The 27,361-nt window shown below is 56.9% G+C and overlaps 6 protein-coding genes across 6 annotated transcripts, besides 2 other annotated features; all 6 read right to left on the bottom strand.

Annotated features, from left to right (window-relative positions):
- Window positions 1-801: 801 nt before the first annotated feature.
- On the bottom strand, window positions 802-2,445 carry LPMP_340370 (hypothetical protein; the record flags this gene model as incomplete). The annotated part of the gene is made up of 1 exon (XM_010704164.1): window positions 802-2,445. The coding sequence occupies one exon, from the start codon at window positions 2,443-2,445 to the stop codon at window positions 802-804; it is 1,644 nt and encodes a 547-aa protein (XP_010702466.1).
- Window positions 2,446-3,902: 1,457 nt separating this feature from the next.
- Window positions 3,903-4,997: a repeat region.
- A 4,575-nt stretch (window positions 4,998-9,572) lies between these two features.
- Window positions 9,573-10,119: a repeat region.
- A 975-nt stretch (window positions 10,120-11,094) lies between these two features.
- On the bottom strand, window positions 11,095-12,936 carry LPMP_340360 (hypothetical protein; the record flags this gene model as incomplete). Its single annotated transcript, XM_010704163.1, has 1 exon — window positions 11,095-12,936. The coding sequence occupies one exon, from the start codon at window positions 12,934-12,936 to the stop codon at window positions 11,095-11,097; it is 1,842 nt and encodes a 613-aa protein (XP_010702465.1).
- A 5,208-nt stretch (window positions 12,937-18,144) lies between these two features.
- Window positions 18,145-19,362, bottom strand: LPMP_340350 (ATP-dependent DEAD-box RNA helicase, putative; the record flags this gene model as incomplete). Its single annotated transcript, XM_010704162.1, has 1 exon — window positions 18,145-19,362. One exon carries the CDS (start codon window positions 19,360-19,362, stop codon window positions 18,145-18,147), a length of 1,218 nt encoding a protein of 405 aa, XP_010702464.1.
- Window positions 19,363-20,570: 1,208 nt separating this feature from the next.
- Window positions 20,571-21,461, bottom strand: LPMP_340340 (enoyl-CoA hydratase/isomerase family protein, conserved; the record flags this gene model as incomplete). Its single annotated transcript, XM_010704161.1, has 1 exon — window positions 20,571-21,461. One exon carries the CDS (start codon window positions 21,459-21,461, stop codon window positions 20,571-20,573), a length of 891 nt encoding a protein of 296 aa, XP_010702463.1.
- A 1,114-nt stretch (window positions 21,462-22,575) lies between these two features.
- LPMP_340330 (hypothetical protein) lies at window positions 22,576-24,684 on the bottom strand (the record flags this gene model as incomplete). The annotated part of the gene is made up of 1 exon (XM_010704160.1): window positions 22,576-24,684. The coding sequence occupies one exon, from the start codon at window positions 24,682-24,684 to the stop codon at window positions 22,576-22,578; it is 2,109 nt and encodes a 702-aa protein (XP_010702462.1).
- Window positions 24,685-25,392: 708 nt separating this feature from the next.
- On the bottom strand, window positions 25,393-26,886 carry LPMP_340320 (hypothetical protein; the record flags this gene model as incomplete). Its single annotated transcript, XM_010704159.1, has 1 exon — window positions 25,393-26,886. One exon carries the CDS (start codon window positions 26,884-26,886, stop codon window positions 25,393-25,395), a length of 1,494 nt encoding a protein of 497 aa, XP_010702461.1.
- Between the last annotated feature and the right edge of the window lie 475 nt (window positions 26,887-27,361).

Raw genomic sequence — 27,361 nt, 5'->3', positions numbered from 1 at the left:
ATGGCTTAGTTTGTACGGAACCGACCTGCGCAGCACACACCGTCAAGATGTGGGAAAGGAGAACGAATAAGAGGAAGACAAGCATGAGGATCAGGAAAGGAGGGGGCATGAGTGAGTGAGAGAAAGAGCAAGAGAGAAGCTGCGGGCTCACACATGCAGGCATGCGTTGCAGTCACCAAGTAGCACACGTGTGTGTGTGTAGGCAAATGAAGGCACCTCTTTCCCGCCTGTCCCTTCCCTCAATGCACACGCTCACAAGGCAGCGAGAAGAGCGGCACCGCTGTCACTACGTGTCTGTCGCACTTTTCTTGCACAACTACGAAAAATAAAAAGTGTTCGTGTGTTGCATTTTTTTTCCGTTTGCTTTTCCAGATTTATCGTGGTAAAAAGGCGGCGTGTGGGTGTGTGGGTGGCGGCTCGCAATTGAAGAGGGAGGGTATGCGCGGGATAACAACACACGTGTTGCGCTGTGGTGGGCGTCTTTTTTTTTTTTGGCTGTAGGCCTGAGGTGTGCGAGCAAAGGAGGGAACAAGAGGGAGTCACACACAGAGGCGCACGCCCATGATTGGCGAGTGTGCAGCTGCTGCCGCCGGCCAAGGGTACTTGCAAAATTAAACGCCGAGCGAGCGTCAAAGGAAAAGACACAACAGGAGATGCTGCCTTTCATGGCGACGGCGTACAGGGGGTACTGCCGACCTCCGCTGCTGGAGGTGCTGCCCACTCGACGTATTCAACCGGCAAGAGACCGTGAAGCGATGGAGTTGTGCTCACTTCCCCGGCCCGCGCCATCACTAAAGTGCGTCACTGAGCCAGGAACAACTCACTGTCCACCGACACACCTACTGCAGCTGCGCCGCCCCCGTTGCACGTGGTCACCCACCCGCCCTGCCAAACCGTCGTACAGCTAACAGAGGTGCTGAGACGTGTACGAAACGTCCCGCCCGGGCCTACAGGTTTGGTGTTTGCTTCGTCGTCAGTCTTTCTGAGTTGCCCCGGCGACTTGCAGGTGTCGCAGCGCTGCTTCTTCTTTTGCTGGGCCTGCATGACGACACGCGCAGCCAGTGACAACGTATCCGTGGTCATCGCGTCGGACTTCTCGTGCAGTGGGATAAGCCGCACCTCAGCGTCGATGCCGGCGCACACGATGCCACGGCCGCCTGCCACGGAGGCCACGCTCCCAACAACGTACTTCAGAACGCTCGAGGAAGTGAAGAGGCGGTTGAACTTGCGCAGGTCGTAGACGCAGAGTGCGCGATCTACCGCACACGCCACCTCGAACGGATTCGCAGTACCGCAGACGTCACGCACGTGTCCAACGGTGCTCGTAAGCCGGCCAGGAATGAGAGGTGGTGCAGGCGCCGGCGCGACAGCAGCGTTGACGCCTGGGAGGCCCTTGCCGTTCGCCTGCACACCGCCTTCGACGCCACAGCCATCCTGCTTACCATTCTCCACGGCTGCAGCATCCTTGGCGGCTCGCCACTCCGCCTGCGCCTCGTACACCTCGCCGAGTGACACCACGGCACTCGGGCAGCGCACATCGTACAGCGTTGCCAGGCAACCTTCGACGATAAGGGTGCAGTGTGGGGCGGCCTGCATAGAGGGGCAGAGCACACCGGTGGGGGCGTGCGTGGTGCCATAGGTGCGAACGACAGTCTGCCGCGTGGGATCGATGAGGCGCACATCATGGTAGAACTCGCGCACCGACACAAGCTGCAACGCCTCGCTGCAAGACAGCGAGGCGTGCAGTGCCGTTAGCCCGGCCCAGCCCGGCGCGCCACGTGTCACGGAGAAGAGACTTGACATGGTCGACGTGGAGGATTGCATTTGTGCTACATCCGAGGACACCGTCGAACGCGCCGGCGCCACAGGGGTCCATATGCCATCCTTGGCTTCACTGGCCAGGCACTCTGTTTTTCCATCGATGCGGCGGCGCTTTTCTGCCGGCTCACTAAAGCTCTCTGAGCCACTCCATTGGTAGGCAAAGACACTCCCTGTGTCGTCGCTGACGAACAGCGGCGTCACCACACATGCTTCGCCGCCGCCGTTGTCAGAACCCGTGCTCGTTGGTGGTGTCCACAATGCCACAACGCGCCGTTGCGACGGAATGGTGGCACTGTGTAGTGCCAGCTGTGGTACAGAGGGATTCGTGTAGAGGGTGAGACGTGTCCCAGACACTGCGTCCGTCGTGAGCAGCCTCGCCACGCCAAGCTCAGTAGGGGAAAATGGCGTAAGGGCGGCATTGTCCCCCTCGGCCTCCGTGCCCTCTACGCAGTCGGTCCGCTCGCGCGCCGCTGTTCCATCGCCCTTTAGTCTGCATTGACTTCCTATCGCTCGAGACGGCTGCGCTGAAGACCAGGCAAGGTGGGGTCGTGCAGCGCGTGGAACGTATGCGCGCTTGGTGCCACGCGGCAGCACGCCGTTGATAGTAGAGAAACCGTAGGACATGAAACCAACGTAGACGGAGGAAGACAAACAGTGGGCACGTGCTGCCAGATGAAATGTAGCTGTGCGGTGTGCCTGGAAAAATGCAGTCTTGTCCGTGGGTGCGTTGCACTGGGTAAGAGGGTCGATCCAGAGTGCAACGTTTACCCCGGAGCGCTGCCTGTGCGCACGTGTATGTGGTTGTGCCGGAGGAAGAAGAAGAGTACGGAGAGATGCAGGAGAGGATAAAGACAATAAGCGGTGTCAGGTAGCGGGAAAAAGCCAAGCAGAGGTGCTGGGAGATGCACCGCGTGGACATCGTGTACGTGCCGCACATACGTACCTAGAGGGGAAGGGAAGGGGAAGATGGGACACACAAGAGGCTGGCAGGGGTACTAAAACGAAGATGCCTCTCTTCCATTCTGGGATGGGGTAAGGCACTTCACGCACTAGCAAGAGCACATGCGACGCGCGCGTACCTGAGTGAGTCTGTCCACATAAGACACCGTACTCCGTATCCTGCAAAAGTGTGCCTGTGGGTATGGGTGTGCCTGTGTGTGTGTGTGGGGGGGTCTTATAGCTTCGGTTTGCATCTCTTCTTGAATTGACGCCCTGAGAAGTGGTCCGGCAAAGGGTGGTTGGTAGAGTGGTGGTACAGAGGGCAAGGGGAGAGAGAAAAACGCACTGCAGAGCCTAGTAAAGAGACGAGACAACGGGAGTCGGGGGTCGAGGGGAGGAGAGGGGGCTTTAGAGTCCAACACGAGTGCATTACTGCACAGCCAAACACACTAAAACACACGCACCATTACACGGACATCACTGTCCCCCATGCGAAATAGAGGGAGGGAGGGGGGAAGGGGGTGCAGCTACCAAACAGAGCGTGAAGTGAAGACTCGACAGACGCAGGGCAGAGACATACATTTTGGCACTCAACAGAATATAAGGCGATACGAAGAGAAAAAGAGCGACGGCAACAACAACAACAACACGCACCAACAGAGCAGGCAAGCGAGAGCCACGAGAGAAGGGGGAGGGGGGCAGAGGTGTGCAAGACAACAAGACAAACGCGCACACAAAGACTGCGAGTAGGAGAAAAATGGCCGAACAGTAAAGAAAAAAGTTGCAGGCGGAGCGAAGCGGTGGAAAAGGAGAAATAAAAGATCAACAAATGAACGCTGCACGCAAGCGCAAACACGCAGATATCAACACGTGGGGGATGGCCAGGGAGAGAGCAAAGGGAGGGAGGGAGGGGGTACACCGCTACAGACTGGCAAAGGGAAGGGAGGGGAAGAGGAAAGAGAAAGGGACGTGAGAAGGCGAAGAAAGGAAAACGCGAAAAAAAAAATGCACCCACAAATCTGCACACAACGCACACAACAGACAAAACGTACGGGGGTGTACATGTACGGAGTGGAGGAAAGGGAAAGGAAAAACGATGTGTGCACGCCACAGCGAAGACATCAGTATTTCCTTGTTACTCAACGTGTTCAGCCCTCCACGAAGACGCAAACAAGCGAACGCACACACAACCACAGTCCACCTACACCTCTCCTGCACTGTGGCCAAACCTCCGTCCTCCTGGGACAAGCCTTCCTGCCGTCGAATCGAGTCATGCATCTAACGGGTTCTTTTCATACTTTATCAGCTCTTCCTCACATATGTGCTGCGCGATCGGCGCCAGACGGATCTGGGTGAACTGCATGCCTTGGCCCAAGTAACCTGAGTTAAGGGTCCTACTTGAGGGTGGTCGTGGTGGGGGTCTGTCGTGCGGGAGGTAGGGGGTGGCCTAGAGACACACTGCACGAGGACAAGCAGGAAATTGGTTAGCCTCAGATCAGGGCACTCCAAGAGCTTTCAGCCTGCCTGTATGCCATGTTTCCCCCTCCGTTACTTCAAGCTGCAGCACCCCATAATAATATGGCGTGATGGTTCTCCACACTGGAGTTTAGGGGACTCGATGGTACAATCCGCGGTGCTCTTGTCATGCTTCCGGCATCCTTGCCTCAACAGCCCACCCGGTCGGGTGTAGGAGATGCCGCATGTCTCGCACATATGCACTTTGGGGTTGATCAGTATGGATCTCTTCGTGGTTTTCTTTTGCTTTCCTATCGCTCTTGCTCTGCTGACCTCTGCATGCTTTGCTTGGACGTGATACACCGTGTCAGCGGTGCTTGGCATGGCGTGCGCATAGTGCCCGCATTTGCAGATCCTGCGACCGGCTTCAGGAGATCGCTGTTCTCTTAGGAAGGGGGACTCCCTGCCCCCATTTGCCATTTCCGTCCATGTCACGGGAGTGTATCTGGATGGTTTGCCCCGCATATGCCATGAGACAGGTAGGACACTGCTACTAGTCTGGGGTAGTAGGAGCATTCTACCTTCTTCTGAACCTGCACGCCCTTAACAGGCACGAGTGTGTCAGTGATTGTTGAACTCTTGACACGAGTCACAGTGAGCTAGTCCAAGTGTGAAAATGTCCGCAAGTCTCCTCGGCACACCGCGCGAGCCCAGAGCTGTCTGCCGACACCACGAGCCCGCAGTCATACTCGGAGGCAGACGGCAGGGTCCTTGCCTCCCCACAGAGTGGGCACTGAGGCTTAATGCCACGCACTGAGATGGTCGGTTTCATCAGAGAGAGAGAGAGAAAGAGCAAAGAGTAACACACACACACAAAAGACAAGGGAGACGCCAAGCGCAGAGTGTGGGACACACTTCAAGAGAGAAAATAGAACAGAATGGGGAGAGCGGGGGTGGGGGTGTGGGTGGCAGCAGCACGTTTTGCGTTGGTCTCCCTTTTCTGCGGTGTCGTTTTGATCGAGTGCGCGCGCGCGTACACACCAGCAAGAAAAAGCCCAACGAAGAGAGCCAAACGGTGCACAGAGGGGTTTGGCACAGCGCAGCAGACGCTGTCAAAGGGGAGCCCAACGAGGAGGCGTCGAAACAGAAATGACCAATACAACGTGAAAGGGAAAAGAAAGAGAGGGCGACGTGGCCTCACTCTTGCTTTTTCTTCGTTCCTCTGCTGTGCTCCTCCTTCCTTACCTATCCCTCCTGTAGCTTTGACAGATAACAAGATAAGAAGAGCTGAGCCTTAGCAGCCCATTTCCCGCCTACTCAAACCCAGTCAGCGCCTATCGATGAGTGTGTGTGTGTGTGAAAGAGGCAGAAGAATAGGGCAGCGGGGAGGCCAGGGGATGCAATCATGAACCACCAGCAGCACCTCTCCACGCCAACCCGCGCACCCAATCGACAGTAATTGCGGCTGAAGCTCTCCCCCAACGGCGGCCCACTTACGACATGGGTGTATGTGTATCTGGGAAGAGGGCAAGCAACGCATTGAAAGACAACGTAAACAGGCCAATCGACTATGAACATCGTCTGTACATGCAACATCTTCCTCGCGCTTTCCTCGCCGGGTCCGTCCCTCTCACTAGTGCAATTCCTCTACACTTTATGAAAGCGACGACTACAGGGGGGGCCATACCCCCAATTCCGCCTCCGCCAACACACACGTGACAACGGAGAGCAGCCAGAGAAGGAAAAGCTAAGCCGATGAGGAGGGGAAAAGGCACGAGGAGAGAGGAAGAGGTGGGGGACAAGGGAACAGCACCACCTGAGCAGCGCGAAACTAAAAGACAAGTAAAGAAAAGACTTGGGAAGCACGCACAGACACGAGAGACGCATATGCACATGCACAGAAGAGTAGCGAGAGAGAGAAAATGTCCACACACGCGCTGACGTCGCTGTGTCTTTGGGCATGCGCACGTTTGTGGGGGGGAAGGGGGGGAGGGGGAGCAGGTGCAGGGAAGGGGGGACTAAGTGTAGGATGCCGCAAATCGAAACACACGACGACAACAAGCAAAGGAAGAAGGGAGAGGAGATGACTAGCAGGAAAGACAAAGTGAGAAGGAAGCAAAGTAAAAAACGCGCCATAAAAAAAAAGAGAGAAGAGAGAAGAGACATATGTCAAGCGCGGCGCCGCGTTTCCTCCCCGACATGCAAACTTTGAAGTCTTTGTGCGCGAGTGAATTCGATTCTGTGATGTTTGGCCTCTATGTGTACCTGCCGAGGTCTCGGTGTGCGCTTGTATTGACAGCCGTCACGTACCACATTGCACTTGTCTTCTCCTTTTTCCCTCTACCCACTTGCACCGCCTTCAAGTTCAACTTGCAGAAGGAGGCCCTGCCAGGCTGAGAGAGGGGGGAAGAGATGGGAGCGACATCGACGAAGGGCGGTACACAAGTTAGCAGAATGGAAAGGCATCAGAAGGTAGCCGCACAACGGTCGAGAAGTTCGTGCACCGAGGCCCGCTGAGCAAGCGGCTGGGCGGCCCAAGTGGGGCACTCTTACACGCACACGCACAAAGCATGAAACGGAACTGAGCAGGCTATACCGGATCATGACAGCACGGAGAGAGTCACAGGGCTGGTATATCTGAGGCAGGTGAAAGTGGTGGTGGGGGTCTGTGTTGCGGTGTTGTTGAACAGACAACACATTTCACAGTATACAGAGGATGCTTCCCCGCTACACAGAGAAGGGTGCAGTTCTTCCTCACCTCCTAAACCAGTCCTCGGCGTTCTATTGCGCAATGGCTTCTCGTCGTCTCTGCAGCCACTCCTTCATGAACGACACCGGGTCCTTCGGTTGGGCATCAAGTAGGTCCTCGCTCAGCTCATTGAACAAGGAGGGAATGTTGTTCTTGCGAAAGTACAACTCGCGTTGCTCTTGGGACGGTGGCCCGCTAGTTAAATTCGATGCGTCCACGCGGAACCACCCAGAAGTACCAGCAGCAGCGGCGACCTCAGCCCCAATAGACGGACACTGACCTGAGGCAGTAGTCGAAAGCGAAGGGAGCTGCGCAGCAGCAGCGCGCGCACCGATAGGTGATGATGTGCCGTTTGGTCTACCCACATTTGTCCACCTGCTACTTGATCTGTTCGCGGATCCCCCTTCATCTCCGGAGAACTCCGCACCGGAGATACTGGCATGGCGTAACTGCACCGACGGCAGTACCACGGTGCTGCTGGAAGACGATGCACTGGTGGTGGCGGAGGCGCCGACATCGTGCAGGATCGAGGAGGCGCGTGCTGGTGTAGCGCGAGTGAGGACTGGGAGCTTCACGGATGACGTCTTTCCCTCTGAGGCACCACGTAGCACAGGTGCATGAATCCAGGGAGGATTACTTGGCGGCGGCGGCGTGGGTGACCTGTGTGTGGCGCCCTTCGGTACGTCAGCGGCAGTTGGCGTCGCGGAGGCGCTAGCGCTGTACCCACGGTCGGCGGCGGTCGACCCATTGCGGTCGCCTCCACTGATGTCCATGCGTTGCACTGTCGTGCGCGGCGAGCGATGCGGAGAGCCACACGACGGACCGGCACCGCCAGCTGGTACTGTCGACGACGATGAAACCGCCGCCGAGACACCACCAACAACTCCTGTGCCGTTCATGCCAACTTCAGCGGTGGTCGGCGCAGTAGTACACTCCCAGTCACTGCGCACGGACGGACCAAACGACATCTGGGAGAGCCTTTGACCGAGAGGTGGGGGCCACTAAATACAGAATGAGGCACGGAGCAGAAGTATGGGAAAATAGGCCGAGACGCAGAGGCCAAGTGAGCAAAGAAGGTGTGAAGCGAGGAGGTGATGAAGGCGAAAGAGAACAGCCAAATAATAAATTTAAAAAAAGCAACTAACCCCAGGGAAACCACCTCTACACACACGCACACGCACACTTTCACTGGCAAACACGCAGAGAAGCGCAAACAAAAGGAAAAAGAGAGGTGGAAGCGAGCAAAGGGAGTGAGAAAAATTGCCGTGGCTGTGCAGAGATAGAGAGAGAGAAACCGCCGCTGAAACAAAAGGGGAAGGGGGAAAAGCAGTGCAAACGTGCCTCCGTACACCGCCTTTCTCTTGTTTTCCCGTGCGAGTGAGTACAACTCTACGCTCGACAAGAAAACGAAGGTTAGATGCGCTTCGCTCGAGAAGCAGTAAATTGAAGCTCACAGGAGAGAGATGGAGAGAGGGTAAGTTCAGCACCGAGAGTCGAGATGTGCCAATCAATGTGTAGCAGTAGAAACTATAGTATGCAGCAGCAGGGAAGCGGAGGAGGGCACTTATAGCGGCAGCCGAGCGTGCAACAGTATGGGCATGTGTCGTGCTTGTTTCGACGCTTCTGCCTGTCACCCTCTCTCTGTTTGTTTGTTTTCTCTTCTGTGTGTGTGTGTGTTGAAACAGGAGGGGCAACAAGTGGGCAGGTCAGAGAGAGAGAGGGGAGGGGGATAAGGAAGATAAAAGCAAAAGCACAAGAGCGGTCGACTGTTTGAGTCTCCTCCTCTCGGGCGCTCTTGGAGTGAAAGTGAGGAGGGCACAAACAAACTGGTGAAACTACGCGGTGGTGTTGCTGAGGTCGATGATGATTCGGTTTTGTGAGGCGGTGAGTGGGTTAGTGGATGTGGGAGGGGGTAGAAAAAAAATGCATCCATGCACAGAGGGACGTAGCCGCGTCGAGGGAGGGAGTGGAGGGGGGAACCCCGGGCACCCGGCGGCAAGTATGGCATAGAAAGGTGGAGAGGAGGAGGATTCGAGACAGAGTGAACTCAGTGGATGAACACGACGTCATACTGCGTGTTGGGGTGGTGCACGATGAGTTTAAGGGTAGGGCGCACTACGAAAGGAGAAAGCAAGCCACCACACAGCATTGCCGTCATTAAACAGAGACAAGGATACGAAAACACAGACGCTCCACCGCCTTTACCGGTAGACCTCGTTGTTTCAAGCGCTTCAGTTTTAGACTGCACGCCTCTGTCGTTTTATTGTATCGGGGGTGATTAATACTCCTCCTGCTGGTGCCCTCGACTGCTGTCGTCAGACATCGAAACAAACACACAAAAAAGAGAGCGACGAGGACCCACACCCAGGCACACGCACAGCGAGTAACGCATATGCGCACATACACGACAGAGGTGAAACCTTGCAAAGCTAACAACACAAAGAACAACAGAGTCTGAGAAGATCGCCTGCACCAAACATTACACACGGACGCAGGTGCGCCACGTACACGGCCACGCCACGCTCAACTAAACACATCAGTGGCATCTATGGACAAATACTCTCCTTCTTAATCCCATTTTCTCTCCACGGATTATAACTCCAATGTGGGAGAACACCTCAGCGCGTGGCATCGCAGGGCCCTGTAAACCTCGCTCTCGGTGAAGGAGCCAAGCAGCCCCCCTATCCCTGCCAACCCCGAACCACTTCTGGCGATCGCAGGGCAACGTACCTACAACATGAAAAAGTCAGCAGTTTGCCGCTGCTGATGCCAGCGGTCGGATCCCTCGATGGCGTTTCGTCGGAGTAACAGTTGACTGTGAGCACACTTGTGCCATCCATGTAATAGGCGGGGTGCCAGTGTGACCCGAATGCATCTCACCCGGCCCTTGCTGCACACTGGTGTGAAGAACCTGAACCACCCCGAGAGATGCACCGATTGGCGGCCGGCATAATGAGAACGACTGGGAGGCGACCTGCAAGGCGGGTGAGTAGAGTTCGAGACAGAGGCTGTGCTCAGGTGACTGAGCCGATGCATTGCTGTAACGCGTGCCTACCGCTGCTTGGGCACCACGCGATGGAGCCTGTGGGGCAAGCCGAGTCAGGTAGAGTTTAGCTCATGTTTTATGGCAGAATAGACGCATTGACACGAAGAAAAACTAGCCACACTCATCTCCTTCATCTCTACCGTTTTGGTCTTCCTGTGAGTATGGGTGGGTGTGGGGGAGGGAGGGAGAGCGTTGACTCTTCCTCTGAGAACTCACCTGTTTCTCTTCTCCTGCCGCTGCCACAGGTGCAGCAGCGCAATCACCCAAACATGCACACACACACACACACAGTGAAAAATGCGCCGAACATGTCAAAGGCGAAGGAGCGAGAAAGACACGGAGAGGGTCTGAAGTTTTTCAGTCTAAACAACCCGTTGTGGCACCTACACACATGCACACGGGCAAACACCGCGCGCTTATGTACGCATACATTCCCCTTCCCAGTCGCCGTTGCCGTTGTATTCTTCTCTGCACTTCGTCTATGCAGTCCTGGCCGCTCAAACAGAGCAGAACAAGCCAAAAGGCGAAGAATGGACAAAACAATGTCGAGTGCAAACCGAGCACAGCGGCACGCCGATCCGTCACAGGGTCAGAAGCACGGCGGAGGTGGAGGGAGGGGTGGGGTCATGACACAAAGCTGCAACGACCACCGGCAGGCAAACAGACAAACACAAAAAAAAGAAAACGAGAAAAAAGCCAGACTGAAGGAAAAAGGGGAAAATCAACGAGATGGGACGGGGGCCATCTACGCTGTGCATATGCATATGTGTGGGTGCGCGGGGTCTAGCCTTGGTCGCTGATTAAAGAAGCGTAATTTCGGTGTCTGCAATGTCGAGTGTCCCACCGCATCAACCAAGTGGCGCGCGCGTGGCTGTGAGTGTGCGTAGATGAGATCTATAATCAGAAAACAACAGCAGAAAAACGCACATGCGTGAAATGAGCTAGAAAAGTGCCCATAAACACTCCTAAAGAGGCCATATGAGAAAGAGACGGTTAAACGGGAGAGGACAAGTACGGCAGTAGCCGCGTGCCAAGCAGCAGCAGCAGCAGCAGCGGCTATGGCGCCCGTCACTGATCCCATCCATCAGAAGTCTTCATCAAAGCTCAGCGATTGGCTGTGCTTAGAGATGAAGGTGCTAACAAGACGTCTGTTGGAGTTCTGCAGACGGCCCAGTTCTGCTTTAGAGAAGGCTTCCTGGATGGCACGGGCGTAGTCAGACTGCGAGGCGCCGCCGCTGTTGTTGCAACTAGCAGCGCTGCTCCGCTGGCACTGTACTCTCTCGTAGCACTTCATGAGCACCTCGTTGTCCAGGACGACAAAAGTGGGGATAACCTCCACCTTGAAATAGTCGTAGATCGGCTTGGCCAAGTCCATGTCCGCCTTCAGGGTGCACACGACACTCGGCGGCAGATCCTCGCGCATGAGCTGCGGCATCTCGCGTACGAAGCGCATGCAGGGCGGACACCACGACGCACCGAGGTACAGCACCGTACGGGACTTGTCGCCGGTGCCTCTGGCGGCAAACGACGGCGCGACAGTGCGGACGAGGGTGCGGAAAAGATGCTCCATCGTGAAGACAGGGCGGAACAGCGTCAATGAGTGCACCTGGTCCACCCCAGTCGCTTCCTTCACCACCAGCGGCCCACCCTCTGTAGAAAGGCGGTCGCAAAAGAGCTCAGCTTGGGTTGGCGGAGGCTGGGAGGAGTAGGTCTGCGGTGGGCCCGGTGGGTACTCCTCGCGTGGGGCACCGGCGGCGCGCCAAACAATCATGGCAGGGAACAGCAAGGGCTCCTTGCCAACGACACCAGCACCGCCGTCGCTGTTCCCATGAGCACGCTGCTGTTGGGAAGCTTGGGGGTTCAGTATGGTGTCCACCGCCAGCATCTGGTGCACCTTATCGCTGATGATATCGCTAGCGTGGTGGAGGTGGACGGAGAGACAGGAGACGCTGGAGACCTCGTCGAGTGTGAGGGCGCCACTGACGGATACCGATGCGTGAGGGAGGCGCTCCTTCTCCGCGATGGCGCTGGTCTCCGCCGCGGCCGCTGTCGACACCGCCATCGGGTGGACCGTCAGCACTAGCTCCTCCTCGTTCTCGTCTTCGCTGTCGTGCGTCGTAGCTTGGGTGACGCCAGCGGCGGGCGCCGCGGTGCCGCCCTCACGCCGCGCACGTACGCTTGCGTCGGGGCTGTTCGTACAGCCACCAGCGCCCAGACGTTTTTCTGGGGTCACCTCGTAGTCCTGCGGCGGCAACTTCGCCAGGTTCAGCGTGAACACGCGCATCTGCGACAGCTCCGTCGTCGCTCCGTTAATTAGCGAGCGGAGGGACGTCTCGTCAAAATACAGCAGCAGCATTACCGTCTCCCCCGGCTTGAGTCGCAGGCTGGGGTGCGCATTATCCTTTGCGGACGCTGTGTTTCTGCTGCCCACGAGTGTCTGCAGCTGGCCGAGACTGCGCAGTGTGGTGATTGCGCCGTTTGTCGTGATGGGGAGCGGCCGAGAAGCTACGCCACCGGCTATGGTGGAGGTAGCCCTCAGAGTAGACCCCATCGGCGTGCGCGTCAAGCGCCACGTGTCGCTGCTGCACTGTCGTGCGACTGGGGAAGATAGGAGGTCATCATTCGCATCTTCATCCTTGCCGTTCCCATCGTCATCGCTGCTGTAGCGACTCCTCGACGAGTTCGTCAGTGAGACTTCCTCGGGAGAGGCGCCGTTCACCGCCTCCACTGCAGAAGTGCCAATCTGCTTGGACGGGAGTGAAGTACAGTGCACGTCCGTTGGCACAGGATTGACCTCTACGATGTGGGGAACGTAGGTGCTGTTGTCACTGTTGTCTTCGCACTCAAGAGACGCTGAAGGGCTGTCAATCTTCAGCCGCTTCACTGCCCGCTCCTGCTCTGTCAAAGTAGTTCCAAAGCCGAGCATGGGTCGGCTTCACTGGGCCACGTGCAAACCGAAGCACAGCCAGCTCTACCTCACTTGGGATTTTTTAAGTGTGGCACAAGACCGCTACGAGTGACAACAACAAAAAAATAAAAACGATACAAAGGAAGCCCGCTAGAGCAAAACACCGCCGGTGACACGAATTGGTGCGATGGTGAGTGTCGACACCACCTGCGACTGTGTCCGTGTGTCTTCTATGCGTGGACGAGTCGACTAACGCGCAGGGAGGCGCCAGTGCCTAAGGCAGACCGCCGAAAGAAGAGAAAAGAAGGGAAAGAGGCTATATAGTGGAGCGAGTGGTAGAAGGCAGATGAAGTAGAGTGGAGAAGTGTGCTGGTCAGCGAGTGGGTGGGCGCAGAGAACGCACCAGGTAGGACGCTGCCGTTATACGGACTGCTAAGGGGGTGGGTAAGTTGTCAAGAAGTGTGCTGATGCGTGGAGGAGGAAGAGGGGTGCGGCAAGAGAGAGAGAGAGAGAAAGAGAGTGCGGGGATGGGTGAGTCTGTGTAGATCTCTAGTGGAGTGGATGTATGCGGGATGGGAAGAAAAACGAAAACCAACGCGTCGGCACGCGTCCCTCTCTGTGGGTGTATGTGTGGAGTGCGGTGAGGGGGAAGGTCGTGACAACTCTCGCGCAGGTTCAGTGCGCTGTCTATGGGCTTTGGTGTGCGGGTGTGCGTATGGGGGAGGGGGGAGTGGCAGAGCAGTGGCACGTCTTCCCTTCTACATTAAGGCACTGCGTATCGTGTGAAAGCGAGAAAGATGTGTGAGAAGCCAAGAAGAAAAAGAGAGAAACTTTCGAGGTGAAAGGGAAAGGGGGGGGAGCAGAGATCGCTGAATACAGAGGAGCTCAACGATCCAGTGACGCCTCCGTGTACACACGCACACGCATGTGTATGCACAGATTTGCTTGCACTGGCCTTGTGGCTTGATGCTCTCCAGCGGCTCAGCCTACGAAAAAAAAAAATGTGAGCAACAGAGGAGGAAAACAAGGAGAGAGCGGAGGAGATACCCCGCGCAAGTAATAGTGTGGAGGTACAAAATGACGACAGAGAAAAGAGAAACAGTTCTCGGAAAGCAAAGCGCAAAGCTAAAGGAAATGGAGTTGGGTTTGCAAGCCTTCTTGTTTCGCTCCTGCTGTAAGTGCCGTTGCTGATGCTGCCTTTCTCTATCTCTTCGTTGCAAATCCGCAGGTAAAAAGAGGGGGAGCGAATGACGCGTTTGTGTGCGTGTGCTGCAATGAGTGCGTGTGCACAAGAGAGAGGCGCAGCAGCGGCAGCGAGGACAACCGAATAGGGCACACGTTTGGCACACCGGCGCAGTCGTTGAAAAGACGAATATGAGACAAAATAAGGGGAGGAGAGGCCGAAGATAAAGGGAGAGTGACAGCACAGAAGACGAGAGGTGAACGTGTGCAGGTATGCGTAGGTGAGTGTGACTGAAGGTAGGTACGGCAGTGGTCACGACAACATAACACGCCTACCCCCCACCTACTCCCCCCCCTCCACACACACACACACACATCAACCGGCCCTCCTCTCAGACAAGCGATGGGCAGGCATCTCCACCACTCGCCTTCGCTTCCTTTGTGATGCATCTCAGCACACCTACAGGCGATAGCACACAACCACGTGGTGAGCAGACGCAGAAAAAGAGTCGAAGCGCGCGGCACAGAAAACGGCCCATGACGCTGCACACGTGCCGCCACCCAAGACGCGCGCAGTCATTTCTGACCGCAAACCAGCCCTGCCTTTCTTCACGGAGGCAAGGACTAGAGAACGCCTAGTGCGTTGGCGACCGTCACTCTCCTCACAAGCACGTGCTACGGTGCAACTCCCCACTCTTGAGTCAAAGGGGACCGGGATGCAAATTCCACGTGATCTAGCAACTGTCTCCACTTCTCTTTTTTTTCCCTGTTGTGCTTTAATGACTCTGCGTGCATACACATATTCGCACCACCTCAAGTCACCCTCCTCCCTAAGACGCAAACCCAAAAAGAAGGAGCGAGAAAAACGTAAGCCTATGGGTGTGCTCCTCAACGCCGCCGGTGGCGCTGCTACAGCAGTTTCACGATGATGTTGCCGTGTGTAGCTAATTTTCCGTGTGTGCGTGTATATGTGTTGCAGTTCATATTGGCAGTCATATTCCATCGGCGAAGGTGGTTCCTGTAGTTTGGTTGGGCTCGTGTTTTACAAGTAAAGAGCAAACAAAGAGGAGTAAAAAAGAAGTCCGGAAGAAACGTCTCATAATGTTCTCTCTGGTTGTTTGTTCGGCGCGGTCGTGTGGCTCCGCCACTGTCGAGGAGGCGGTGCTCGTCATCGCTGCGGCCTCCTTCCCTCACCCGTGTTCCGTTCGTGTGCTTCCGGTATTTCATTCTGTGTTCCCGTGTCTTCTTTCGTTTCTTTGCTTGTGAATGCAAAGAAGTAGTGTGCGGGCGTGTGCGTGACGGTGAATACATGTGTGGGTCTGTATGCTGCTGCTGTTGTGGGTGTTCCGGAGACCGTGTACGATTCTGAGTGTCGAGGAAAACGTATAGTGGAGAGACTGAATGTGTCGTCTTGACCTGCCCCCACGCCAGATTTACCTCTTCGAAAAATAAATAAATAAAATGTCTCAGCTGAGATGCCAGCAGACAACGTCATTGCAACGTCGTCTTGTCCCCCCTCTCTCCCACTCCCGCCATACGCGCCTCTCACATCCTCTCAGCATCTTCTGTGGTCCGTTTGTTGGCGTGAAGAGGGCCGCAAAGAAATGCACACGCACACACAGACGGGAGAGAAGCGAGCCGAGGATCACGAAACACAAAGCACACGAGGAGAGAGAGAGGCACAATGCGCGTCCACCGGCCCCCCCACGTACGCATACGCATACACGTGAAAACGCCAACAACAAAAAATGGAAACATAAAGCGCAAAAGATCACACAAGAGCGTCACACATCCCATAGCACTCACGTGCACACACGCACACAGTGGGAGAGAAGAGGAGGCCAAGCCACAGACAAAGAGAGAGAGGAGGAGGTGGTGGTGGTGGGTAAAACAGAGAAGGGCAGAGAGGGCGACGGTCACAGAAACAGGCTTTGCAGACACATATATTACACACTCACACGTGTGAAAGACGCATGGCGGTGGTGGAGAGAGGAAAATGAAAGAAAAAAAAGAAGAGAGAACGCATAAACATGCACGCACACACACACACACGTATAGAGTGAGAGGGGGGAGAAAGCGATGGAGAAGGGCGAAGGGTGATCGCACACAGACGTGGGAAAAGAGATTTGAAAAAGCGACGAATGCCTTCATTGTAACACCTTCAGAGGTGAATCGCTAGCGGTGCGCGCAGCTTTTTGCGACCTTCAAAGGAAAGAAAAAGGGAGAAGAGAAAAACATGCAGACTTCCTCCACGGCACACGCGCGTATCATTCAGTGCCTTTTCATTCATATATATTTTTTTCCGTTGCCTCTTCGTTTCGCTCCTGCACGCTCCCCCTTTAGTTACGCCTGCCTCTCTCTCTGAGGTTTGCTTTGCTTCCTCTACTTCTTTGCGAGTTCTCACGTGCCCCTGTGTAGGTATGCACTTCCCTGCTACTCCTATGCTGTAACGTCTCTCCACTTTCAGCTAATTCAAAACCTGCACACACACGACAGTAAGCATGTGTGTGTGTGTGTGTGTGTGTGCATTTGTGCCTGGGTGCTCAATCTCCCCGGTAGAAATACCCTCAATGCAGTGGGCATTTGGAACTACGTGTGCCACCGCTTTGCATGCGCTGTTGCAGAGGTGCGGCCGAGCCCTGTATCCTCCGCAAACGGTGATGCAACAGAGAGAGAGAGAGAGCACAAGAGCAGCAACGGCAAGACCGAGAAGGCGGGAGAGTGATGGGATACAGAAGGGAAAATGAAAGAGGAAAAGCACACCAGCGGGTCTCAAGCAGCGCACGCCTCACACTCACACATAGAGGACACACAAGACTGAGAGTACATCGCCAACAGCAAAAGAGGAAATGCGAGAGCGAGAAAGATAAAACCAAGGAATACCTAGGAGGGGCGAAGGGAGAAGAAAGGGAGGTGGCTGTGTGGTGGCAGTGGTAAAGGGGTAAGTGGATGGTGCGCGTGAGTGCGTGAAGGAAGAGAAGGGGGGAGTTAGAGGTCAGGCGGAGAGAGACACACACACAAAGAAAAAGACCCGCCAGAGAGAGAGACTTTAGAGAAACAAAAGGTAAGAGGTAGGGTAGGTAGAGAGGAGGAGACACAGGACTAACAAGAAACGGGCAAGAGGTGGGAGAGGAGGAAGAGAAGAGAAAGCCACACGGGGCAATACCCACATCCTCCGGTGGGGCAGCTCACTTCCACATCAAACTCGACACGCGTGAGAGGGTGGGGGAGAGGAGGAGGCGTTTGGCCGCACAGGAGTGCGGCTATCGGATAAAGGTTCGCACATGCACAGAGAGACGCATACGCAGGGGCGCCCCCTTCATGTATTTTACTGCACTTCAGGGACTAGCAGTCCTTGTCCACATTCGCCCCAGTAAAGCCTTAAGAGCGCACTGGTGCTTCCCGCATTGCACATGAGCTCGGCCTTACCCTTCGTCCCTCTACCTGCAGTGCGACCCAGAGCGTGCACAACCGTGCGTCGCTTACCGGCTCGTTGTCTGAGCAAAACACGCCGAGCCGAGACGGCTTCGGCGACCTCTAAGTTCGCGATAGTGACGTACGTATGGTGCAGGGAGAAAAGGACCGCGATGCTGATGAGCCGGCACGGGAGGGAATAGAGAAAGAAAGACGGAGGAGAGGGGTACGGCAGGGTTCGTTGGCGCCGTGCATTCTGCGCGCGTAGCAGGGTCAGTGATCACTTCTTTTCCTCTCGCTACGTCTGTAGATGATGGCAGCAATCCAGGGTGGCGGCCCTTCTGATCAAGTGTCCCTCGACTCGCCTCATCGTTGCTGCGGCTGTGGCGTCGCGCCGCTCGCCCTCTCCCCCTCCCATTGCGTGCCATCCACCTCCCAGAATTAGATCTGCTCTCCATTCTTCCACCCCCACGCTCTCTACGTCCCTCCTCCTCTTTCCGATATTCCGATTCATGTCTAGGGCGATACTTGGCGCCTGTCGTCGATACGTATATCCCTGTGGGTGTGTGCGGGGCGCGTGTCGGTGTAGGAGAGGACTGAGTTCTGGTGTAATATCGTCTTCGCCACGTTTTACGCCGCGTACAACTCGGGGTCGATATCAGCGGGGATCGGCTTGATCTCCGTGTCCAGTTCCTGTTCAATGCGGTAGACATTATAGCGGTCATCGTACGTCACGAAGTTGATGGCAACACCGAGGTGGCCGAAGCGACCGGAACGGCCGATGCGATGCAGATACGTTTCGGCGTACTTGGGGAAGTCGAAGTTGATGACGACGTTCACGGCCTGAATATCGATACCACGGGTGATGAGATCGGAGCAGACGAGGTTGCGGCAGTGTCCCTCGCGGAAGTCATGGAAAACGCGATTACGGTGCTGCTGCTGCATGCGGGCATGGATGTAGTAGCAGCTATAGCCGAGCTGGGTAATCTTCTTCGCGAGCAGCTCCACGCGGTTGACGCTATTACAGAAGATGATAGACTGGTTGATTTGCAGCTTGTTGAAGAGCGTGTTGAGACAGTGGATCTTCTGGCGCTCCTCGACGAAGGCGTAGTACTGCGTCACACCCTTCAAGGTCAGCTCGTCCATCAAGTTGATCTCGTAGGGGTTGTGCAGGTGGCGCTCCGCGAACGTCTTCACTGTCACCGGGAACGTGGCAGAAAAAAGCATGGACTGCAGCTGGGAGGGGAGGTAGGTGTACAGGTCGTCGATGATCTCCATAAACTCCTGGGAGAGCAACTTGTCGGCCTCGTCCAGCACCAAGATGTGACAATGGGAAAGGTCAACCGCCTTCTTGCTCGCCAGATCAAGCACACGACCTGGGGTCGCCACCAGAATGTGTACCTTGCTCGTCAGGCGAAGAATATCATCGCGCAGTGTTGTACCACCGGTGGTCACCATCACCTCGAGCCCGGGGATATGCTTGCCGAGCTCTTTCGTCACCTGCGCTGTCTGTAGGGCCAGCTCGCGGGTGGGCACCATCAGGAGCGCCTGGACATAAGACTCGCGGGTGTCAACCTTCTCGAGTACCGGGATCACAAAGGAGGCGGTCTTGCCGGTACCGTTCTTGGCGCGGGCGAGCACGTCCTTGCCCTGCAGGGCGACGGGTATGGCCTCCTCCTGCACAGGGCTTGGCTTCTCAAAGCCCTTCTCGAAGATGCCCATCTGCAGCTCACGCCGCAGGGCGTATTCCTCGAAGTTGACGTTACGGCGAGACTCCACATCTTCCGTCTTTTTCCGCGTGCTCTTCTGCGGCGGGTTTAGCTGAGCCTTCCAGTTGGTGTCGGTCATGGTGTTCAAGTACGCGTGGGACGAGATACGTGTAATGGGTCGGGGAAAGGAGCCGCTTGTGCAGATGCCTGTGCAGGATATATATGGGTGTGTTGTCTGTGCGGCAGAGGGGAGTCCGCTTTTGCTGTGGGCGCGAGTGTGGGTATGGGGTGGGGGGTGGAGGCTGTAAGTGTACGCGATTGAGTGGCTGTTCGGGCTTGGTAGGTCCCTTCTTTGATGGTTGGCGTTTGAGTAGCGCCCATTGTTGGGTGCGGGGGCAGGGGGTGGCGATAGAGGCGAAGAGGAGAAAGAGGGAACAGCGAGATGGGGCGTAGTGCATTGGCAAAGATACTGGGAGACACCGTACAGTGGTGACCGCCATCGCAGAGTATGGCAGGCAGCATCTGGCAGTGACAGCCATGCGCACCGCCTGCAGCAGCTCCACGTGGTTCGACTAGAGGGAGGCGTGGCGAAGGTGAGCAAAATATTTGCGTATACCTCTCGAGAAACGGAAGCAGAGGAAAAAATGGTTCAATAACTACACCACCACCACCCACCCACCCCTCCCCCCCCCTACACCTGCACTCACGCAGAGAGAGACACACAGCCGCCTCACTTTCACCCCTTCCGTCTCCCGTAACAATTTTGCCCACGAGCGCGGTGGCAAGATATGACAAAAATGGGATCGCGCCACGACCTCCATCTGTGGGTTCATGTAGCGGGGTACATAGCTTGCTCCCGCACGGGTTTTCTATTCTCTCCCCCGCGTTTGTTTGAGGGGGAGCGCTCGCGACGTTGCCGCACCCACTGAGGGGGCGGGGGGAGGGCATTCAACCCAGGAGGTCCCGCTTTGTGGGCGTCGGCGCTTAGCTTCCTCCGTGAGGGCGTACTGGCCCCCCAACGTGACGAAGAGGTGGCCAACATCATTGGGGTTCCGCACGGATCATAGACTGGTTTGAGCTCATCACAGGAGAGAGTTGTGATGAGGAAGCGACGCGTTTTGCTCATAGACGATAGCGGCGCGGACAGGGGCGTGAAAAGAATGACAAGTAAAATGCAAACACCAAAGTCAAGAGAAAACACCCGTAACTGAGGCGAAAGAGAGAGCCTCAACAGAGAGAGAGGCGCACATCATATTCAGGGCGAGGAGAGGAAGAAGACGGTGTGTCGTGTGTAGCAAGAATGGTCCGCGGAGAGAACTGGTGACCGCTGACTCGCACAGCCCTGCATTACTTACCTTTGTACACGGGAGTGCGACGCTCTGCAAAGGCCTTGAGACCCTCAAGGCGATCCTCGGAGTGGAGCACAACCTCGTACTGCTCTGCTTCCACCTGCATCGCCTCCGCCCGCGTCTTACCCGCGGCAGAGCGCACCGCCTTCTTCGCAGCACACACGCCGAGCGGCCCGTTCTTGGAGATCCGCAGTGCCAGGTCCAGGGCGGACTCAAGGGCCGAGCCGGCCGGCACGACACGGTTTACGAGCCCCAGCTCCAGAGCACGCTGGGCGGACACCTGCTCAGCCGTCAGGATCAGCTCCAGCGCACGGCTAACGCCGAGCACCGCAGGCGCACGCACGGTACCACCTGCCCCGGGGATTATGCCAAGTCCTGTCTCCGGAAAGCCCATGGTGGCCCCGTCGCCTGCCACGCGTATGTCTAGCGACAGGGCCAGCTCCATGCCGCCGCCGAGCGCCTTGCCTTCGATGGCGGCAATGGTGGGAATGGGCAAGTCCTCCAAGTTACTAAAGGTTTGACGCAGACATTGCACGAACGCGCGCGACTCCGCGACAGACATCTCCTTTCGTTCCTTCAAATCCGCGCCAGCACAGAAGACTTTCGGGACGGCGCTGGAAATGACCAGGCAGCGCACGGGCGGACAGTCGGCGGCAGTGGTAGAAGCGGCAGACGGGGCCCCAGCCATGCATACGTCGATGGCCTGCTGGATGCAGTTCAGGAAGCTGACGCCGATCGCATTTTTGCGCGCGTGGCGCTCCATTGAGAGGATGGCGACCTGCGACGCTGCGTCGTAGCGAAGCACGCACTCGCCCTGGAGCAGCACTTTAAAGTTGGTGACAGACGGGCCAGCCGCAGCTGCGGTACGCAGCAAGGCACAGGTACGCATGTGCGACTGCGGTGGTGCGCGGGGACGCAGTGTGCCTGTAAGTCAGGATGGGGGAGATGCGCACTTGTGTGGCCAATTGGGGAAGGATCAGAGAGCAAAGAGCGACCCTACACAATGGCGGCCGGCAGCTCAGCACAACAAAAACCAGCAAGAGGGCTGTGAGGAGAGAGACGGGTGCAACGGACGAAAAAGAACGCCCTCAACCGCCAGCAGAGTACGTTAGAAGTTGGATGGATGAGGAGGGGTGGGTGCGGAGGAAGGGTACAGCTGCGTAGCTCTTGAATTTCGTGTTCGACACACACACACACACACACACACACACACACACACACGCACGTGCTGTTGTTGTTGTGCACAGCAACAACAGTGGAGACAAGAAAAAGAAAGCCAGAGAGAGCCCAGGGAGAGGTGGAAGACAGCACAAGAGAGGAGGATAAGCTTTGAGAAGTAGAGGGCTAAACAACGAGGTGAAACGCACCTCGACACCGCTGGGAGCTTAACACGTAAGTCCGAAGCGCGATGGTGCGTGCGAGTACCACGAATGCGAGCAGTAAACTGGAGAAGAGCGCACCTCCCCACCTCCTCTTGCACGTCTTCCGCACCGTAACACGTGTGCCACGGAACACACGCAGATAGAATGCGCCTGTTGCCTTCCTTGAAGACACGTTCGGCAGAGGTAGGACGTGCTACGATGCTGAGTAGATGAATGAGTGGTGTGAGGTACGTCTGTACGGTTAAGGCGACAGCTGGTACGTTGTGCTGTTTTGTGGTTACTTGATGTAAGTATGTCTGTGCTTGCGCCTCAATGCTGCGCCGCGGGGCGCCGCTGTGGTCATCCTCCGTCCCACCTTTACCTCGTTCTGTCGTCTCTTCACAACCTCGTGCGCCCTATATCATATGCACACGTGCGCCAATCAGCTGACGGAGGAAGGTAAGAAGTTTTGTAAGGGTGTGCATACGGGGCACACGCAGTGCTGCACACTGCTTCTCACGCATATGGGGGCTCATTCTCCTTTGTAGTGAAGGGGAAAACAGCGCAAGAGGATATGGCGGAGGAGTTACTCGCGGCACGTCTACGCACCGCCAAATCAGCAAACACACACACACACATCGTTCACGGCACGGCGATACCTTTGGTGAAGTCAACCACAAACATGTTGCCCATGCGCAGCTGCGCTGCATCCACAAAAACGTCAATATGATACTTGCCGGCTTTTCGCTTGAGGATAGGGCCATCCACCTGCACCCCAGCGGCCACCGTGCCGTCGGCGTTGCGTCGTTCACGCTGCTTTACGAACAGAGGGTGGCGCTGGCCAAGGGAGAGGTGGATGCCCCACTGCCGCTCAAACGTAGTCACGTCGCTCACAACGTGGGCCGGACCTACATACGGGTTGAGGCCGATGCCCAACTCCCGCACGTAGCACTTGCCCTCAACCTGGCGTACAAGGCTAAGCAAGTCGAGGAACTCCTTTGGGGCACCGTTGCTGATGTGCGTGACAACGCCCCTCTCCACCGTCATGGTGAACGGTGCTGGGTGGCTCATCGTTACCTGCTTGAACATGTCGGGATACGCAAACACGTCGCACGTGCCACTGAGCTGCGAGAGGTCAAACGACTCGGTGATGACCTCGCCGATGGGAAAGGTGCCGCCGATGCTGTTCGAAATGCAGGAGCCGGCAGGGGCGCTGCGGGAGACGGCGCCATCTTCTTCTTCAGCACCGTCGCTCTGGGGCTTGTTCGGCTTCTGCCCCTTCTCCTTGAGCATTGCAAGGTACTCCTTCTTCTTCAGGCGGCCGTGCATCGGGGGGGTCGCAGCAGTATTTTCCTCAACCCCTTCACTCTCCCCGCCCCCGCCACTCACTTCGTTGTACGCCGTCCGAAAGCGCTCACGGTGCCGCGCGACATCATTGCGCTCTGGCACGTAGGCCGCCTCATAGTACCCGGTATTGGTCAGGCAGTCCTCCATCCCGCCGCCGTAGGTGAGGACCTTGGCCGCGTCGCGGCATACAATCAAGAGAGGTATGCCAGGGCCTTCGATTGGTTCCTGTAAGGCGACTCCGACATCCATGGCGGTGCGGTCAGCCGCCGTTGCAGAGGTGCAGCCGTCCAGTGCACCAGAGTTGAAGATAGACCAAAGTTCAGCACTCTGCAGCGCGGCTGTTATGGAGGCTGGAAGCGCTTGTCCTACGCGTGCTGCAGCGCAGCTGGCACCCCCAGCGCGGCACCAGCTGTACAAGTCGATTGAGTCCGCGATCGCCTTGGCGAGGCACTGGGCCTGCTCGGGCCGGAAAGCGCAGGAGCGGGCATAGCTGTACACTTGGTCGTCCTCCAGCGCCTCCTTGAGGCGACCCTCGGCTGCCAAGCGATCCGCTCTCTGGCTCATGATGCCTAGGTGGCAGTGCTCCGCAACGCGAACACCGAGGTCAAATAGGTTCAGACGAAGCCGGTAGCGCCTCATCTCGTTTTGGAAGGCGTTTTCCTGCACCAGGACGCACCCGAGGAGCTCTCGCGGTGGTCCGTTAAAGAGCGCCTGCCACAGGGGTTTCCCCTCGGCGACGTCGACCTCAACCGAGTCGCCTTTTGATGACAGGAGTGGCTCCAGCAGCGGGCACAGTTCATCGAATTCCTCCCTGAATAACTCTGCCGTCCACACACTCGACGGTGCGGCCGGAGGCGACGTCATTGTTGCGCCCCCAGCGGCAGCCGCCGCCTCGTGCTGGTCGCCTTGATGCTGCAGCTGCCCATCACCGCAGTGTCGAAAGAACTGCTGCAACCGCCTCACGCGACTCAGGAAATCTTCGCTGCAAAACGGCATGAGGGAGTAGGAGAGAGGAGCGGGGTCGTCCGTGGCGAACGACGGCAGTGGAACGTGCATAGTAAAGCCTGCCGATCCACTCGGCGTCTCTGCACCGGGTTCCAGGGGAATGAACAGGTCGCCACCATGGCCCTTAAGTGATCCCCTGTCGTCTGCCGTCTCTGCCAAGGTTTCGGTTGACGTCGCCAATAAACTGTCGTGGTTTTCAGTTAAGTACGCTGCACCTTGCTGCCCGTATGCGCGCAGCATCTGCAGGTAGCCCTCAGTGACAACCTTCTGCAGCACACATGGAACGCGATCCACCACGATCAGAATATGCGGAAATGCGCCTCGGAAGGCATGCAAGCGCAAACTGTGGAAGAGCAACGTAGACGCGCACGCACATGCAGCTTTGATCGTGGCGGACATAGCTGGGGGGACTGTATCACCCCTGTGGCGTCACGCTCGCTGTTTTCTTAGGCGAGCTACAAAAAGAAAAACTCGCTGACCTACACCGTCACGTTGTCGCCGCCGCCACAAATGTGCAAAAGGGCCGCGCGATGCCGAAAAGAAAACAGAGCAGGGGAGGGAGGGAGGGAGAAGGGGGGAGATGGTTGGGTGTGTGCGTGTGTGTTGGGGAAAAGAGTCTGCGTGGGCATGGGCGAAAAGCGTAGCGTTCGAGACAAGTCTGCCAGAGAAAGCGCTTGCGTGTTTGGATATCTCGATCGCCGTTATCGATGCGCTTGGGTCGAGATCAGTCAGACGCACATGTCACAGGCATCCTCCCTTCACGCGTCCATCGTTTTGCGCCGCCGTCCTCCCACGCACCCTCCCTCGCGTGGGTTGGTTGCCTTGATCTCGCTGACGGTGTTTGGTTTACTCTCGAGACCCCGCGGCGTATGGGATCTTGTCATCGTATTGGTGTTGCTCGAGCAGGGACAATCCTTTGCGACGTCCAAAGGGCGAAGCAAACAAGCGGGCACGTGGAGAGAGGTGTCAGCTGACACGCGATCACCTCCCTCCCCTTCCTCCTCGCTTGCTGGAGCTGTGGTGTTGATACTGAAGAACGTCCTCATTCGCCCAAACAGTCAGATACGTGTGCGCCATGTCGTTGAGCTCTTCCCCCACCCTTCTCTACTACCATAGTCGCCACCAGAAAGGATAATGGTTGGCGAGGTCGTAGGGAAGACGATACTGCGCCGTCAGCTCCTGTGCGCGGCGAAACATGTGGCGATGGGAGAGGTGTGGAGCGTCGGCCATGGTGCCGCGGCTCTCTGCCCCGCCGCGAGCGAGCACCACCTCGTTCGAGCTAGCCGGTACAGGAATACGGTAAACGTTGTGGGTGCCAAACACCTCGTTGCATCGCTGCACAAATGGCCTGTCCGCCGTGGGGAGGTTGAAGGCGACCACGCCGTAAGGTGAGAGCGAGCTGCGGCACAGACGCAGAAACTCGTGCGATGTGACGGCCCTGTCGAGCTCGCTGCCGACAAACAGGTCCACAAACAGTAAGTCAAGCTGGCGCTGGCGCTTGGCGCTGGTGGCTAGTGACGCGGTAGCGGTTGGCTGAACGGCATCATGAAACACAGAAGTACCATGATGTGGAGAAGCCGCTGCTCCTTTTCCGCTCCTTGCTACTCTCCCGGACCCACCTTGCCAAGGCCACTCTGTTCGACGGTCGGCCTCGCCAACGCGATGGGACAGGTACTTGACGGCGTCTTCGATGTAGTAGTGCACACCGCCGCCCTCGCGCTGCAACGTCATCGTGTTCAGCAGCTCCTTCATCCCAAGCTGCTCCACAGCTGCCTTGATGCACATCGGCTCGACATCCACCAAGTCACAGCTGTGAATCCGGGGCGCGAAGTACTGCTGGAGGAACAGTGGCAGCGATCCCCCGCCTACGCCGAGGACTGCGACGTTCAGCCGCGAGAGGGTGGTGGGTAGCAGCAGGAAGCCGCTCAAAAGCACGCGAAGGTAGGGAGCACCAAGGTAGGCGGGGTCGGCTTCACACGCCATGTCCAGAAGTGTGGACCGTGGGTTGCACCGGGAAAGAGACTGGTAGGTAGCCCCGTCGGCCAACTGCCGCAGCAGCGAGCGCGGTGGCGCCGGCAATACAGCGCTCGAGTCGCCGCTGGATCGTGCGGAGGGCTCCAAAACCAGGGCGGCGTACTTGGAGGTGTCAGGAGGCCAGTACGAGGCTGAGATAAGCCTTGGGCCGACTCCACCCTCTGAGTCTTTGGCATCTCGTACTACCCACCGGACTGACTGTGCTGCCGCCGCCGTGTTGTTCGGATCGGCGCTATCGATACGGTGCTTTTCATTGGAGAAGAGACCCACAAGCCTCTGAAGATGCGCCAGCAGAGACAGCCCCGGCGCTTGGCTGCCGCTATCTGTGTTGGCAGCTACAGGCACGTAAAAGCTGCGCACAACAACATCAAAGCCCTTGATTGATTCGCACGGGTAGCGCGCCGACTCCTCCGTCTTGACGACGGCGGCGCTGTTGAACACAGGAACGGCGTTGCGCCTGGAGCGCTTGAAATCCCAGAGGCCGCTGCCTAAGAGGACGATACCACCGCCGAAGAAACACGCTGTGCATACATGTAGATATGGAACGCGGAAGAACCACGTGGACATCACAGCTGACGACGGTCACTCTCTTAGCCATGCGTTGCTGGCAAATGCGATGCACCCACATACGTTGGTGAACGACGAGGATGACGCCAAGGCGAGCATGTATGTGAGGTGTGTAGGTGTGCACGTGTGCGACGCACCGCAGCTCAGAAGTATCGGCTCACTCACTCGGACGCGTGATGCTCGCTGCACTGTGCCCTTTTTTCCTCCGTTACGGTATGTGCGTGCGTTTGAGTCATACTGCTTACAGGGCCCAACGACGCACCGACACGTCGAAGCATGTCCGCAGAAAAGAGGCCAACCAAGTAGAGGAGACACATGCAGAAGAGTGGAAAAAACAAGGCGACTCGTGCGACTACTGCTTCACCGAAAAGGGGAAAAAATAAAGACAGGGACAGCGAGACAAGCTTGCACGTCGCTCTTACGCCTATTCGCCCCCCCCCCCCAGCAACGCAGCAGCGACTACGACAGTCACGCT

This window comes from Leishmania panamensis, assembly GCF_000755165.1.
Source record: "Leishmania panamensis strain MHOM/PA/94/PSC-1 chromosome 34 sequence".
NCBI lineage: Eukaryota > Euglenozoa > Kinetoplastea > Trypanosomatida > Trypanosomatidae > Leishmania > Leishmania panamensis.
This window is presented reverse-complemented; position numbering and strand designations above follow the sequence as displayed.